Genomic DNA, 16,251 nt, shown 5'->3' on the forward strand with positions numbered 1-16,251 from the left:
GCCACGGGATCCTTGGCAGCGTTGTTAATCAGCGGGGCACGCATAGTCATGAGATTGCTTAGCTTTCGATAAAGTCGAAGCTTCGTCAAGAGGTTACCTTACCTTCCCGGACCTGATAGGATAGCCCATTGAACTACTAACAACCAAGCCATGACGACTCGCTACGAAACCGCCCATGAGAGCACCGAAGGACACAGCGACACCCACCCAACAGCTCTCCAACTCATCTGCGAGGGAGGCCTAGAATGCCAATTGGCGGACAAGTCCATCCTCATCACCGGCGCATCAGCAGGCATAGGCCTTGAAACAGCAAAAGCACTCTTCACCTCCGGCGCAACGCTGTACCTAACAGCGAGGGATCTCGAAAAGGCGCGCCATGCTCTGGGCGAGGAAATGGTGAATTCGCCGCGCGTGCGGTTGCTGCAGCTTGATTTGGCGGATCTGGATAGTGTACGCGCATGCGCAATTACGTTTTTAGAATTGTCGGAGACAGGGAAGCTGAATATCTTCGTCGCGAATGCCGGCGTCATGGCTTCGCCTGAGACGCATACGAAAGACGGGTTCGAGACCCATTTCGGGGTGAACTACCTAGCTCATTTCCTCCTCTTTGTTCTTCTCCGTCCTTCTCTTTTGGCTGCCGCTAGGGCTTCGAATTCAGATTCCAGGGCTATCTTCCTCACGTCCATCGCGCACCGGTATGCTGAGTTGAACCTCGATGATCCTAACTTTGAGAAAACTCCTCACAACAAGTTTGCAGCCTATAGCGCGAGCAAAACGGGCCTCATATGGCTCTCGAATGAGATTAACAGACGGTACGCGAGCCAGGGTCTCCGGTCCTTTGCCGTTGAGCCGGGCATGATGTGGACGGGATTGCATCGGCATTTGAGTGAGGAGGAGAAAAGTGGGATTGCGGCGGATCTGGGGTTAAAGGGGAGGATGAGGAGTACCCAGCAGGGAGCTGCGGCTGTAGTTTGGGCGGCACTTTCGGCGGGCTTGGAAGGGGAGGGTGGCAAGTACCTTGAGGACTGTAAGGTTGGTGAACTTTGGGATAGTCGGGAAGGTATGTGGGCGCCTGGGTATGCGGAGCATGCGTTTGATAAGGAGAAGGAGAGAAAGCTATGGGATTTATCGGTGGAGTTGGTCAGGTTCCATGAGCCTGAGGAATGAGGGGGTTTCTATCTGTCCTGTCCCCATTACTCCTTGCTGCTGGACTCTGAATGGATCTGTTTAGGAAGGTACGAAACAGCCCATGGAAAGGAAGGAACTAGTAGACATTGGTCTATAACTAAGCCATGTCATGCAGTCTCCATTTCTATCCATGCCCTCATAATTTAAGGTAAAGAACCTCCATCATGTAAATATTCAAAAAAACAGCCAGTCCTTATCCTCCTCATCCCCACGAACATCAGGCAACGCATGCACAGCCATATGTTTTTTAACACCTCATCAACAACGTCACTATCCTCCTGCAGTTTGGACGTATTGAGTCCATGTTTCGTCGAAGTCTGAAATAAATCAAACAGCGGCTGGGGACTCCGTTGGTGATAGTGGTACTCAAGGAAGCCGATGCTGACACCCGAGAATAGAAGCACCCAGCCTCGATAGGTGTCCATGTACTCATGCATATCTCCCGAGACCGTCCATAACCGCATCCATATCGTCCTCATCCTGCTGACTGACTACCGCAGCAACGAGACGCTCATTTAAGCCTTCGCTTTGTCCTTCAACTATATCCAGTCAATTGACGTGGTAGATCAGACTGACCTCGGCGGTAGTCGGGCTCGGGCACGACGATCCAGTTCTCCGAGATGGGGAAGTAGAAGCTGAGAAGGGCACTTGCGAAGGCCTTTAAGGCGTCGAAGTGACGTTCATGGTTGAAGGGAGAATTTCCGCGACAGTCTCGGTTACCCAGTGGATAGATTCAAGAAGGTCTTGGAACAGTGGGAGGGAGAGGTAGATTTCTGGGGGCGTTGCTGGCGGTAGGAGAGTGATTGGGACATTGATATTGCCGTGAAGCTGCAGCGTAGGGTCAAATCCGTTGAGCATCCAACTGATTCAACTCAGGGTGAGGCGAGGGAAGGTAATGATGATGGGTTTTGAAGGAGAGGATTGAGCAGAGAATGAAGTTGCTTTAGTAAGAATGCCTGGCAGAGGGGTAGTGGTCCGAACAGGCGATGCTGCGTTAGTGCAAACGAAGAGTTGTCGCACCTTCCACCTACAGATTCATTCACTCATAGTGATATCTACACAAAAACCTATATGTACATAACTCGCATCGGACTTTATCAGAAACACACGGCCCTGAGCCTGCTTCCCGACCATGTCCACAGACTCATCCATTTAACATCCAATAACCCGCAACAGCGTGTAATCCAAGGGAAATCGGTTTCCACTATACACTTCATCAACTTAATGCCTGGTATGTAAATGCGCAGCCCAAAGCTCTACACCTTATTTTCAACGTCAGGCTACTGCTTGTCCTAAGAAAACACCCACCCGCAAATATCCTGTCTCTCCAGTGTAAAGCGACATATTGACCCTCCAAGGGCCATGTCCGTAACCCTAACTCAGCTGGGACATGGTACGGCCTAGACGTCAATCGATGGCCGGAAACCGTTGTCTGAAGCAAGGTCTGTTTCTTTGTTGTTATACAGCCATTCTATAACCGAGATTTATATAAACAAATACCTCTCTTGAATCATGGTCATTACCAAGCGCACAATCTCTAGATCATCGTATAAAAGAAAAGTTCGGCCACCGATCAAATCAGGCAATCAACCATGGCTGGGATCTAGGGCTAGTATATCCCACGCATAGCAACCAAGAAAGAGCTTAGCTTAGCTTAGGTAGATTAATTGATCTGGCCATAGACTAATTCAAGCGCAACAATATACCTCGTGCGCACTATGCATACCAAAGCCCAGCTCGAGCGAAACAACCAGCCATGATTCAGACCAACCTTGATCGTGCAGATCTACAAAAACAGCCACTCTACATCCCCTGGTCCTCACTTTGGACATGGTCGGACAATGAGCTTATGACCATGTCCACAGGCAGATTCACGCGCCTTCTCAAAGCTACAAAAACCATGCCAGCTAGAAGGAACAGACCATTCGTGGCTTACATTAATACCATAACATCCCATAAATATGTTGAATCGAGGCTATCTTTTACTTGATTATCTTATTACTCATAGAGGTCCAGACCGCAATTCATGCTCGATGCTGGCGCGAACAAAGGCTGCAGATCCGAGTACGCTATCGTACTTCAGCGGTTGCGTAACATAGTACTAAACCCACACTCAGTTAGTCTCTTTTCTCTGGAAAAAATTTCTGTCATACTTGCTCGTACCTCGTAAGTAGCAGTAGAGTTAAGACTGCAAACACCCACAGTCCCGTTATAGCTAATGGAGCCGTCTCGATTTTCAACAACGAATCCGTCCACGAGCGAGCGATAGGCACGCCCAGCGACACTGGCATAATCGGTGCCGTGCTCTTGCAAAAGACCAACTCGCACGCCCTTGTACAGGGTATACGTAAACATAGCCGACGCGCTGGATTCAATGTAGTTACTCTTTCGTCTAGGGGCAGACATCACTTGCCACCAGCAGCCAGAGGCTGGGTCAGCCGCTTGGACGACGGCGTTAGCAAGGTCGACGAATCGTGCGCGCCACGTCGTGGTCATGGGGTGCTCGGGTGAGAGCTCGAGGAAGTCGACTAGGGCCATCATGAACCAGCCGAGGGCGCGGGCCCAGTCTACTGGGCTGGCGCCAGTCGTGGAGTTGGCCCAGGAGGCCGACTTTGTCGCATCGTAGCCGTGGAAAAGAAGGCCTGTCTTATTATCGTGGCAATGCTCCCACAAGAGTTCGAGCTGGTGGAAAAGGTCATTGTTGACCATGGTCGTGTTGCCGATGTCAAAATGTGCGGCATACGAGGGGTAGAAGGAGAGCAGTGAGAACATTCCGTCCAGATAGCTCCAATAAGGATAAACGTAATACCAAAGTCCGCCTATATGAGTCTCAGCATATAACGGTATTGGGACATGGACGGCCTGGCCAGTGAATGACTTACCGAATTGGTTCCGCGGCTGTAGATCAATCGAGGTATGCAGCGCAGCAAGGGTTTTCTTGTAGATCATTTTACCGGTCTTGTCGTATCTAAAAAACCAATATTGAACGATTAGAGAATCCGTCATAGAGTTGCTCGCGTCGCGAGGTAATTGCATCCACAAACATACAGGTAAAACAACCCATTTCCCACCGAGAGGCGGTCTAAGGGATACTGAGTATCTTCGGTTGCATTACCAACCACGCCAACAACACTATCAGTGCTTCTGACGATATATGTTTCCCAGTCCTGGCCCATATAACGACCGGAGGGCGACTCTATCAGGTCCAAGAGAGCGGTCTGGAAAGCCCCAACCTGCAACAGCGACGATGAGTCACTTTGATCTTTGGCCATTGCTTGACCGCGCATAATGATGCTGTCGGCCATTCGAGCCGAGTAGGGTTGCGCAGTACTAGTGGTGTTGGTGGAGGCAGCTGTAGGCGCTCCATTGCTATGTTGGTTCAAAAGGGTCACGCATAATATAAGGAGCAACGAAGATAGGGAGCTTCGCTGACCCATTTTTCCAGAAGTACAGAACAAGCTTCACAAGCTTTACACAGGATGGCAGGTTCCTCAAAAATAGCGGGCGAATGGGTAAGTTGGATCGATTGTTTTTTAAAGCTTCCTGAACTGGACGTCTGGGTAAGCAGGTGCTGCCGTAATCCACTCATCATATTCAAGGTTTTTGGCTGGCTTGCCATATCAGGGCATAATCTTCGTACGATCTGAAGATCTCTCAATCTTATTAGACGCCGAACAGGGGAGAAACTACTACCAAAAGGTCACTATATACCCACAAAACATTCCTCAAGCTCTCCATACTTATACCTTCGGAAATCATTCCGACAAAGTTTGCGGAGTATCATGCTGAGTCATGAACCTCATTGTTTCACCGATCACGCCGCTATCATCCCTCATGGAGAAGTAGGAGAAAAGGTTATCCTTTTCCTTCATCGACGACGGATGGAACGAGAATAAGACGTACTTATCATCTCCATCTCCTTTATGATACTGGAAAAACCCAACTCCAGGATCAATAAGGTCTTTGGTCATAAAGAACACAACTACCCAGCATCGATTGCCTGCGGCTGACTCCTCGACAACCTTCTTGAGGCTATTCACGTCTATCATGTCGATGTCGCTGAATATTGGCGCGACGATACGGTCGCTTAGACCACAATTTTCTTCCATCATCGGATACCATTAGTCGCTTAACGCGGAGCACGAGCCCAAGGTATCCTGGGTAGAGATGGCCGGGTGCAACTGCCCAGTTTTCTGTAACGGGAAAATAGAAACCAAGGATCCCCACTTGCTAAATCCTTTGAGTGCATTAATGTACTTCGGATGGGAAGCGTCTTGATGCTCAGGTTCGTTGTCGAAGGTGTCTAGGAGGGCTTGGAATATTGGCAGCGATTGGTAGGTATCGGAAGTTGCGGCACTGCCACTTGTGCTTCGTTAGCTGGGACTTTGCTATCGGTAACCCAAGAAACGTATTTCGTACCTGGTTTCTCCCATCGCGGTGATAATGCTCAGAGCGAGAAGATTTCGTCTGTCTCTCCGTTGATTTGCTGTCGCGCGGATATTGATATCGCCGTTTATCGGATACACTGATGATAGGATTCAACGAAAAGTATCGAGCCACCTGATGGGGGCTCCAAGTATACTTGCACGGTGGAAAAGATGGCTTGAAGGATAAACGACTTTGTCCAGGCAAGAGAGGTATTGGACTGCGCCCCCACCTAGACGCCTATAATTGTGTTCCCCGCGCTACGGACGTGGTCAACTGAGAGGGAAACTGCACCCCATGGAAAACGGTAAACGTCCCACAACATACAATGCAACTATGGAAGTATGCGTTTCCGATCTCATTTGTCGAATTATGAGCTACTTACCTAGGCAGTCGCCAAATATGCCGGTTGAATCCGCTTAATATCGCTCGCTTCCCAAATAGCCCACCAATGATGACCACGTAGGTACGGAGGAAGAGTAGATGACCGGGCTTGGTACAGCGCGAATCATGTATAAAGGTATGGAGCTCGTTCATTCCGACCATGGCCTTTGAGGCAGGGCTGGTTTTATTCGAAAATTCTCCAGTTAATCATGAAGCACTGGCGGGTATTGTGTTTACTGAAGGCGTTTGTCATGTCTTTCAGCGCAGCCGAAAATTCAACATATACGAATCCCATTCTTCCCGGATGGCACTCCGACCCTAGTTGCGTCTTTGTTCCAGAAGAAGATAACACGTTCTTCTGCGCGACTTCCTTGTTTCTGACAACCCCGGGTCTTCCCATATACGCGAGTAAGGATCTGGTCAACTGGAAACTTGTCGGTCATGCCGTTACTCGAGTAAGCCAAGTGCCCGAAATCGCCAATAGCACTTCGCAGACACAGCAAGATGGACTTTGGGCGCCGACAATCAGATACCGCGAAGGAAAGTTCTATCTACTTACCTCGTATGTGTCAATGTATCCGGGTTTCAGTTTTCAAGGGTTGCTTTTCACGACTGAAGATATTTATTCTGATGAGGCGTGGAGTGAGCCGCTTCATTTTGAAATTGGAGATATTGACCCTGATATCTTCTGGGATGAGGACGGTATCGCGTATGTCTCATATGCGGGAGTCTCGCAGACAACGCTCAATCTCGAGACGGGCGCTACCGGGTCGTCGTATAGGATCTGGAACGGCACAGGTGCTGGTCTTCCGGAAGGACCGCATATCTATAAAAAGGATGACTGGTATTATCTCTGCATCGGCGAGGGGGGAACCGAGCTCGGTCACCAACAAGTCATTGCCCGATCGAAAAACGTCAAGGGGCCGTTTGAGGGTTATAGCGGCAACCCAATTTTGACGAATGCCAACACAACAGAGTATTTTCAGACCGTTGGGCATGCGGATCTCTTTCAGGACGGCAATGGCAATTGGTGGGGAGTTGCTCTAGCGACACGCTCTGGTCCAGCTTGGAGGATTTACCCCATGGGCCGAGAGACAGTTCTGTTTCCTGTAACGTGGGAAGACGGCGAATGGCCTATTCTCGACCCTGTTCGAGGTAAGATGGTTGGTTGGAAGCTTCCACAGCCATCAAACGAGGTTCCCGGGGACGGGTCTTATGTTGATGCTCCGGATAGAATTGATTTTGCGCCTGGAACACCGATTCCTCAACATTTTCTCTTCTGGAGATTCCCCAAAAGAGGCGCCTTTACCGTGTCACCACCCGAGCGGCAATGGTCTCTGCGAATGCTACCATCATATCACAATATAAGCGGTCTAGGTGTCACTGGCGTAAGCGTCGGGGAAACGGCTATTACGTTGATAGCGCGTCGCCAGAGCCATACATACTTCACATACAGCGTGGACGTATCTTTTGAACCGACGGAGGAAGGAGAGGAAGTCGGCGTCACTATTTTCTTGACACAGTATCAGCACATAGATTTAGGTGTTGTTCTTCTCCGGTCTTCTGAAGATGGGAAATTGCTTCCTCATCTGCGCTTCCAGACGACCGCTTTAGATGATCTAAACACACCAGCAACACAGAACGTAACAGTCCCTGGGACTATTGTCGAAGCTCTGCCATCAATCACGAAGGAGATAAAAGCGCGCTTGCGCATCCAGGCCGTGGACGATGCCCACTATATCCTGTCTGCTTCGCTGCCCGACTTTGAGCAATTCGGATTCAGCCAGCAAGCGGAAGCCGTCTTGGTTAGTGGAGGAACTGGGAGATTCACCGGTAGGTTGTCCTTACTTAGACCATGGTCAAGTTGGCTGACCTCGACGCGCTGTAGGGGTTCTTCTGGGGACGTATGCAACCAGTAATGGAGGACCAGGATCGACACCGTCGTATATCAGTAAATGGAGATATGAAGGACATGGCCAGAATATTGGAGAGTGATAAGGGATTAAATAAAGGACCACAAAGTCGATGATTCAAAGTTAGGTAGTAGTGTTGTGAAGAACGTGGCAGGCACAGCAAACAGAATAAATTATCTCACTTCCACCACTTCCTCTCTCCCCCTCACACAAACTCACTCTGGCTTAAAGTCTCTACCCAGACCTTTCGCTTCTGGATCTCTTCTCCCCTTTAATCCAACCTATCTCATGAGGAACCGCAATTGATCGAACAAGCTCACTATCTTGACGTAAACCATTACATCTCTGCCATGCCTTCCGATAAAACTCCCAGCTCCTCGTCCTACCCCTCCGAGGGAAAGAGCCAGAACGGAATCGTGAGAGAAGGCGGCTACGGCAATTTGCCAGGCTTCATGAACAGTCATAGCCTAAAGATGCACAATGACGACGACGTTCCGGAAGCAAAGGAAATCATCCGCCGATTCGACGAGTACGACCGAGCCAGCGCAAACGACAAAACAACCGAAAACGAGAAGCCTCCTATTAATGAAGACTACGATTCCGATCCCGACTCGCTGTACGGTGTACCCATCTCATCCTATGGAACCGAGGACGACGATGAAGATGATTCGGATGATGGAAACGGATGCCCTGTCAGCGGAGATCATGGTCGCTTCGAGTGGGGCGTAGACGAGCCAGAGTTTGAGGGTTATCCGGCGTTTTCGGATGATGAGGAGGGATATGGCTCCGATCAAGCCGGTTATGGTGGCGCAGATTACGGTGATGGTGGAGGTTATGGAGACAATGGCGACGATTGGGACGACTGGTAGAGAAATGCATTCGGCTGTGACTATCGCGAGAAGCTTTTATATGGATACTATCTTCTGGGTAAGTCCTTCTAAGCTGATTCCTTCAATCTATAGATGCTAATGTTTGGGTCAAGCCTATCTGACATTCCTAAATCTATTCTACACCGGGAAGTTATCTACATACAATACCTGCTAGGACCATCAACCCTTCTAGGTGTATGGATTACATTGCAGGTAATGAACGAATTAGGCCAGATCTACTCTATCTCAATCAACTGTAATCACAGTCTTTTTCTTTCAATTGCCACCCAGCTGGTCGGCCGTGCCCCGTCATCTCGTCTCGGTCGAAAACCCAAACCACAAAGTTATTAAACGGCACTTCCACCCCAACAATCTTCACAACCAACCGGTCGAGTTCGCCCAATTTCTCAACCTTATACTTGCCCAAGATATACCCATGCCCCAAGCGCACCAGCGAAGCCACCAACCCAGCAAGCGGCGTAATCCCATTCCGCTCACCAATCCCAAGCACAGTCGTATCGACATGCGTAGCCCCAGCTTCAAGAGCAACGTACGCATTCGCGATCGCACACCCCGTATCATTGTGGAAGTGCGTCTCAATGTCGCAGGCCACGGTCCTACGCAGGGCGCCCACCTTCTCGAAGACTTCCATGGGAGTCGCGCCGCCCACGGTATCGGCTATGCAGACGCGGTTCGCGCCTAGCTTGTCGACGAGGGTGTATAGCTTCAGTCTCGGTGAAGTCGGAACAGAACGAGTCTTCGCCTGAGAAGCGGACTTCTATGTTGTTCGACTTGACGTTCGCGGTGACTTCTCTGGCTTTGGTGGCTATGTAGGCCATGTCTTTACCGTGGGAGTGGGCCATTAGGTGGGTGGAGGTGCCGATGCACATGTTGCTGTTGTTTGGAGGCTGTCAGTTAGCTCGGTTGAGGATGGATGGGGCCATTTATGGGTCTGGAGAGACGAAACAACAGCAGCATACGTACATCCCATCGACGCCAGCTTCAACAGCTAGTCTTGCGACATCCATATTGCAGCGGATATGGCACAATATCTATCCCATTCCAATCCATCCATTGTTAAGCATGAGGGGAAAGAGGAGTCAAGTCATTACGGCCTCAGCCACTGGCAGCGTACCTTAGCCTTCAAACCCAACTTACAGATCTCCTCGCAATCAACCCTCGATTGGGCAGAAGCAGCCGCGGTCGTCAACTCGATCTGACCGCCGTATTGTTTCAACTCAGCTTCTGATCTCCGTTACTGGGGCTTGCAGCCATGTCATTCTTACATATTCGACCCCGAAATCATCCAGGGCCCGCGCAATTTCAATTTTCTGCGCGGTGTCGAAGTGAGCCGTTGCGGACTGTTCGACTTCACGCAGTGTAGTGTCAATGATCCTAAAGTTCAATTGATTGTCCGAGGAGTTTGGGTTCGGGTTCGTTAGGGAGGGTTCCAGCTCCACGACGCCGCTCTGCCTCTGATCAGATCCTGGATGAGTGTAAGAAGAGTAAGCTATGAATCTCCCAAAACAAACCATCAAAGAAAAAGCAAGGACTCGGGACACCAACCGCTGTCATTGATATTCGAGGTATCGCCGCCCCAATGAGCTCTAGCGCCACTGTTGCTGCTGCTGGCACCGTTTCCCATGGTATGGCTGGTATGGTGGGAGATTGGGTTGGTAGCGGACCACATTGTGCCTGTCGTTGCATTCGATGAGATTTGGTCTGGGGGATTGCACTCAATTGAGTTGTATGTTGAGTGATTGAGGGATACTACAGGAGATCTGCAGAAGATCCGTGGTTATATAGAGGCATGTTAGCTATGACTCAAAAGCTCAAGGGATTAATGGCGGCTAATTCCTGCGACGACGCGTAGATCCTTTCTCATGATAATATCTCATGCGAAAGCACTTCCTATATAAGTAATTATTTGTCTTGGTAAACTTTATTTCTATTTTTTTATGGTTAGACTTTTCAATCGCGTGTTAAAGCCCTTGTGCCTTGTTAACCTTCAACCACCTAGAATCTCCGGTTACCTTTGGCTACGACCTTAATCAACTAGCTCGACAGAAGCGCTACGGTATACTCTGATATAAATGTAGGAGACTTGATCTAGCCCGTGTCATTCAAGGAATTAGGCAACTCGGGGTTGTAACTACAACTATACAGCTATGCTATCCTATACTTCGGCCCTTGGTGTAGTGGAATTGGCGGTCATGTGATGCACGAATTAGCTTAAACGAAATTTCAACTCGAGTGACCACTTTCAGAACTTACCAATACTATTAACTTTATAATGTAATAGCAGCGCTTTCCAAGAATGTTGTCAGAGTCGGCGGCGTCTGTAATCATCGGTATCTCACCACCCAAAGTATGAAGGTCTGATCCATTGAATCTAGCAGCGAAGCTACACTATATACAGAAGAAATAGGGGTAAGCTAACTAACTAAAATAGGAAGTAGAATGATACGATATATGACCGAGTGGAGGCTGACTAATAGTAAGTTCGGCGTTGAAGCGGATTCCTAGCGGTCACCAAAGGTCGACAAATGTTAAATACTTCAAAACTTCTTATCTTAGGCCCTCTTTTTTTATATTCACTTCCTTAATAAGTATTTCCTTAGGCAGTTGCTAAGCAGTTAGTAACCAGTTAGTAACCAGTTATTGTTTTGGTTGAAATATGGAGAGGTAGAAAGTTTGATTTCAAGGCACTTCAGTATCTTATTTTTAAGCTTGCTTGAGTTGTTGTTGCTTGATAATGGTCTTGGCATCACGTGCTTGGGGTGAGTCTCATGAGCTCTGCGGGTGGCTCGGATGAGCTATGTACACGAGGACATTGGCATGCTATCCCCGGCTGACTAACCAATAATCGAAGGCGATCGAAGATCAGCCGGATTCATCATCAACGCCGCAGCCTCCTCCGCGTCTTATAAGCATCAGGTCGCCTGCGCTTACTTGCGCCTCCTTCCACCGTTCAAACCTCACCGTCTGAATACCTATACAACCATCCAATACAACATGGCTGACCCAACGATAACGCTCACCGTCCACCACCGCGGCACACCGCACCCCCTCACGTTCCCCGCACAAAGCACCCTCCAAGACCTCTCAACAACCCTCGCCTCAGCCTTAAACATCCCGATAGAAAACATGAAGCTCCTCATCGCCCCAAAGCCAGGATTGACGAAGTCGCCCTTCCCGCCGACACCACTCTCCTCGCTACCCCTCGACAACCCCAAATCAAAAATAACACTCCTCGGAACCCCTGCGCAGGAAATCGCAGACCTAAATACCCAAGGCGCGGAGATCAAGCGACGGACTGAAAACCGCGAGGCTGCGCGGGCCGAAGCACGCGCTCAGAATCGGCGCGCTGCATCTTCAACAAGCAGAACCGGTGGAATCCGCACCCTCTCCGATAAAGGAACCGACTCATACACCTTTCACTCCCTAAAACCGCTCGCATACCTCCCCAACCCAAGCAAATCACTCAAATTCCTCGAACGCCTCGCCAACGATCCCGGGATCCGACACGCAATGAGCACGCATAAATTCTCCGTTGGGCTCTTAACGGAGATGGATCCCGTGCTGCACACGACCTCTGAGTCGCGAACGTTAGGTCTAAACAGGAATAAGGGCGAGGTGATTGAGCTGCGCCTTAGGACGGACGCATACGATGGGTATCGCGATTACCGGACCATCAGGAAGACGCTCTGCCATGAGCTGGCGCATTGTGTGTTTTCGGAGCATGATCGGGATTTTTGGAATTTGACGGGGAGGATTGAGAAGGAGGTTGAGAGGGGGGATTGGAAACATGGTGGGCAGCAGGTTGGCGGTGGGGCGGAGTTCTATAATCCTGGGGATTGGGAAAGTGAACGCGATGCCGAACACTTTGATGAGGGGGGTTTTGTGGGGAGTTCGCAGGTTCTTGGAGGGGCTGGGACGGGGAATTCAGTTAGTGGTGCAGGTGGGATGAGGGAGATGATTGCGAGGGCCGCGGAGGAGAGGGCTAGCAAGGCGAGGGAGGAGAGGGGGGATCCTTCTTCATGATTTGAACTGATATGATTTCCTTGCTTTCTTGCTTCATGTTATTCTGTATAGCCACATATACCCAACCTACGCATCGTTTGATTCTCACATAGACATAATGGCATTCCATATTTCGTCAAATAATATGTACAATCAACTCATAAACAACTTAATTCTGCTCATTAACAAACAACCCCGCCATCCCCTGCCCAGTCCCAATACACATACTGGTAACAAGCACCTTAGCCTTCGTCCGTCTTGCCTCGCTCAGAATCGTCGCGATCTGTCTTGCCCCCGTCGCACCAAGCGGATGACCCAAGGCAATAGCACCGCCCCGCGGGTTAACCTTCGCATGGTCGAGCCCCAGCGTCTCAACACAGTAGACAGCCATGCTGGCAAACGCCTCGTTGATCTCATAGATGTCGACCTCGTCCTTGTCGATGTTGAATTTGCTTAGAAGCTTCGGGATAGCGGCCGTAGGCCCAATACCCATGACTCTAGGCGGAACGCCAGCAACAGTCGCCCCGACGAACTTGGCGAGAATCGGCTGGCCCAGTTCAATGGCCTTACTGCGGCGCATGAGGAGCACAGCCGCCGCACCATCGGTAACCTGGCTCGAGTTCCCGCCTGTACTCTTATCGCCGAAGTCCGGGAACGCGGGGCGAATCTTGCTAAGACTCTCAACAGTCGTGCCGTAGCGCACGCCATCGTCCTTATTCACCGTAACACTCTTCTCCTCGCCGGTCTTTGGATCCTTCACCCGCGTCGTAATAGGCACAATCTCATCATCAAACCACCCATTCTTCTGCGCGGCTTCGGCACGCCTAAACGATTCAGCCGCGTAGACATCCTGCTGCGCACGGGAGATGTTGAAGTCCTTGCCTACATTCTCGCTCGTCTGGCCCATAGGCTGCATGCAGTCTGCGGCTTCTTGGTTCTGCAGAACTTCAGAGTTGAAGGGTTTATTTAGTCTGTCGCCGCCAACGGACATGAGTTCTGCGCCGACGGCAACGCCGACGTCGATTGCGCCAAGCGAGATCTGGTTCGCGATGTCTTGGACTGCTTTTAAGCCCGAGGAGCAGAAGCGGTTTACGGAGGATGCGCCGGCTGTGTGGGGGATTCCGGCGGCGAGGGAGGCGGCCCGGACGAGGTAGGCGGCTTTGCCGTCGTTGACCTATGATACCACTATTAATACTTCTGTCCTCCAGGCGTTCAGATATAACAGATATTAAGAGCGAACTAACGTTTCCCAAGCAAACATCCTCCACAAGGGCAGGGTCAATCTGGCTCTTCGCAATGACTTCCTTGAGGAGTGCGTAGACGAGGTAATCGAGCTCTGTGTCCTTGAACCCGCCCTTGCGGGCTTTTGTGAGCGGTGTGCGTAGCGAGAGGGTGATTACGACGTCGTCGGGATTCTTCTGTGTGCTAAAGTCATAGATTCGTCTTAGCTTTTTGTTCGTCTAGAAAAGGACCTAGGGAAGGTGGGTGGTGGTGGTGGTGGTGGCGGCGGTCTCACATAGCGGCGACGCCCTTATTCCCGGGGCGGAGGTGGGACAGGATAGAGTTTAGGCGTTCAGCGGCCATATTTGATTTCTATTTGATGAACGATATTCGGTGGTGAATGGGTGTGAGAATGTCAAAGGGACGAAAGGTGAGAAAAAGAGGAGTTGAGTTGTCTGGAGTTTTTGACGATGACCGAGTCTGGGGCAGCCGAACGAGAGCCGAGGCATCTCTGCCTGCGATGTTATCCGAGTGGCGAATCAGACAACAATGCCAATGCCGATGCATTGCCATACTTCCAAGTTCCAATAACTGCTCGACGAGATTGACTAGTAACGATGGTAATATTAATACGTTAATAATAATAAACCAATATATCTGATACAGCGATGCACCAAGCCATAACTCCAGTCCCGTAACTCCAACAGCCCTAGAAGTATTATGCAGGCGAATGACTCAACAAGCTGGAGGGTATAGAAAGTCCTCTGTACGTTGCAATTATGAGCCGGAGCGAATAGACAGTCTACTCGTACTGTCTATCATCCTTGCCCTCCGCTTCCTCATCCTCTTTCTGCTTCTGCGCGGCGATGACCTCGTCAGAGATCCATTCCTCGAGCTCGGAATCCCAAGTATAACTACACTAGTTAGCTCTACCTTTCTTTGCCGTCCCAACTAAGGTGACTCACTGGTTATATGTTGTGTCCGTCAACGCCTTGTCCTTGTACTCATCCTTTAGTACCGTCTCAAAGCGGAATGGTACTTTCGCCGCCACGCCCTCAAAGAAAGTCGACCGAAGTGGGTAGATATCACTGATCAAGTATTTGTGGTTATTCTTGCATCCCCACTCGTTCGGTTTCAGTTTGTCCAACTGGCTGAGGCCCGTGATGTCGATGTATAGCCCTGTCTTCATGTCGATCCACCGAGCGTCGATGATGTTCAGGCCCTTTCCGCGATCACGTTGCCGCGCCCACGGGTTGACGTCGAGGAGGTAGGAGTGTTCGACGTGGGGATAAGTGGTGTTATAGTGGTGTTCCGTCCCGTTGAATTCATCGGCGAGACGAAACAGCGTAGCTTCAGAGACTTGTGTGTCGATGTCCCAGTCCCAAGGCATGATCTGAACAGTTTTAAGCCAAGATATACCTTGAATGACAAGTCAGGAAAGTGCATACCCTCCCATTCCACCACCATCCCAACAGCGTCCCGTGCGCAATCCACGTCTCCAAATTATTCTTGTTGAAGAACTCGAAATACGAGTGGACAATATGCGTCAAGACCTGCGAGCGTTGCTCCTCTGGTACGGGATTCTTGAAGAACCGCGAGTCATAGTGGGCGTGGATTTCGTCGTTCCCGGGCTCCTGGTAGTACTTGTACTCGTCCGAAGTGTTGAGCCCGTATTTGGCCCATAGATCGTGTGGTGGATTGTGTCCGAGGAGGGTGCCGTGGCCGTAACTGGAGTCCGGTGAGTCGCGCGGAATAGCACTTGGTATGGCTGTGACTGTTGCGGTGCAAAGTGCAGCGGCGAGGGCCAGGATGCCTTGAGGCTTCATCTCGACGTCCGAAGGGGTGCGAAGGGTGGGATTGGCGTCGGAGTCACAAGGGAGAATCACGTTTCCGTTCGCATTCTGTGCAGGAGCAAGGGACGGTCGAGGATAATAAGATAATAAAAATGGTGTCTTAAAGATAGAATATGAGGTTCGACTCAGGAAGATACGGTGGAATAGGGTGGACTCTTGAAAGCAAGGCCGGAAGGTCACTGTGAGCGAAGGGTGAAGACCGAAAGATTGACCGGCCTAGATAGTAACCTCAAGAATCCAAGAAGCAAAAGTAACGAGGGAAGGATCAGAATAGACGAAGGAACAAGAGGGAAAGGACATGAGATCGTGAGGGGTCGGACTTGGCTTGGGAAGCTTGGAAAAAAGGGAAGTCAAACAGTCCGAGCCGAACAGTCC

At 50.2% G+C, this 16,251-nt stretch overlaps 8 protein-coding genes across 8 annotated transcripts; 4 read left to right on the plus strand and 4 right to left on the minus strand.

Moving 5' to 3' along the window:
• Positions 1-6: 6 nt before the first annotated feature.
• BDV17DRAFT_249791 (NAD(P)-binding protein) lies at positions 7-1,321 on the plus strand. The gene has a single exon (XM_073756261.1). It carries the CDS (start codon positions 151-153, stop codon positions 1,165-1,167), a length of 1,017 nt encoding a protein of 338 aa, XP_073621462.1. The 5' UTR covers positions 7-150; the 3' UTR covers positions 1,168-1,321.
• A 1,869-nt stretch (positions 1,322-3,190) lies between these two features.
• BDV17DRAFT_278758 (Six-hairpin glycosidase-like protein) lies at positions 3,191-4,493 on the minus strand (the record flags this gene model as incomplete). The annotated part of the gene is made up of 4 exons (XM_073759589.1): positions 3,191-3,289; positions 3,352-4,007; positions 4,071-4,156; positions 4,237-4,493. 4 exons carry the CDS (start codon positions 4,491-4,493, stop codon positions 3,191-3,193), a joined length of 1,098 nt encoding a protein of 365 aa, XP_073621463.1.
• Positions 4,494-6,248: 1,755 nt separating this feature from the next.
• On the plus strand, positions 6,249-7,992 carry BDV17DRAFT_286317 (glycosyl hydrolase; the record flags this gene model as incomplete). The annotated part of the gene is made up of 2 exons (XM_073760880.1): positions 6,249-7,830; positions 7,886-7,992. The coding sequence occupies 2 exons, from the start codon at positions 6,249-6,251 to the stop codon at positions 7,990-7,992; spliced, it is 1,689 nt and encodes a 562-aa protein (XP_073621464.1).
• Positions 7,993-8,147: 155 nt separating this feature from the next.
• On the plus strand, positions 8,148-8,817 carry BDV17DRAFT_11467 (uncharacterized protein). Its single transcript, XM_073753905.1, has one exon. It carries the CDS (start codon positions 8,261-8,263, stop codon positions 8,777-8,779), a length of 519 nt encoding a protein of 172 aa, XP_073621465.1. The 5' UTR covers positions 8,148-8,260; the 3' UTR covers positions 8,780-8,817.
• Positions 8,818-8,949: 132 nt separating this feature from the next.
• Positions 8,950-10,709, minus strand: BDV17DRAFT_249798 (HMGL-like-domain-containing protein). The gene is made up of 5 exons (XM_073756262.1): positions 10,346-10,709; positions 10,066-10,265; positions 9,915-9,995; positions 9,764-9,831; positions 8,950-9,673 (listed from the first exon to the last, which is right to left on the minus strand). Exons 1-5 carry the CDS (start codon positions 10,467-10,469, stop codon positions 9,397-9,399), a joined length of 750 nt encoding a protein of 249 aa, XP_073621466.1. The 5' UTR covers positions 10,470-10,709; the 3' UTR covers positions 8,950-9,396.
• Positions 10,710-11,399: 690 nt separating this feature from the next.
• On the plus strand, positions 11,400-12,897 carry BDV17DRAFT_11482 (putative zinc metalloproteinase). The gene has a single exon (XM_073753910.1). The coding sequence runs from the start codon at positions 11,795-11,797 to the stop codon at positions 12,821-12,823; it is 1,029 nt and encodes a 342-aa protein (XP_073621467.1). The 5' UTR covers positions 11,400-11,794; the 3' UTR covers positions 12,824-12,897.
• On the minus strand, positions 12,852-14,685 carry kat1 (putative 3-ketoacyl-CoA ketothiolase (Kat1)). The gene is made up of 3 exons (XM_073753924.1): positions 14,319-14,685; positions 14,047-14,227; positions 12,852-13,976 (listed from the first exon to the last, which is right to left on the minus strand). Exons 1-3 carry the CDS (start codon positions 14,384-14,386, stop codon positions 12,972-12,974), a joined length of 1,254 nt encoding a protein of 417 aa, XP_073621468.1. The 5' UTR covers positions 14,387-14,685; the 3' UTR covers positions 12,852-12,971.
• Positions 14,606-16,129, minus strand: BDV17DRAFT_11535 (putative mannosylphosphate transferase (Mnn4)). The gene is made up of 3 exons (XM_073753923.1): positions 15,472-16,129; positions 14,989-15,416; positions 14,606-14,937 (listed from the first exon to the last, which is right to left on the minus strand). Exons 1-3 carry the CDS (start codon positions 15,847-15,849, stop codon positions 14,826-14,828), a joined length of 918 nt encoding a protein of 305 aa, XP_073621469.1. The 5' UTR covers positions 15,850-16,129; the 3' UTR covers positions 14,606-14,825.
• Between the last annotated feature and the right edge of the window lie 122 nt (positions 16,130-16,251).

The sequence above is a fragment of the Aspergillus undulatus genome (genome assembly GCF_047715775.1).
Source record: "Aspergillus undulatus strain CBS 261.88 unplaced genomic scaffold BDV17scaffold_1, whole genome shotgun sequence".
Lineage (NCBI taxonomy): Eukaryota > Fungi > Ascomycota > Eurotiomycetes > Eurotiales > Aspergillaceae > Aspergillus > Aspergillus undulatus.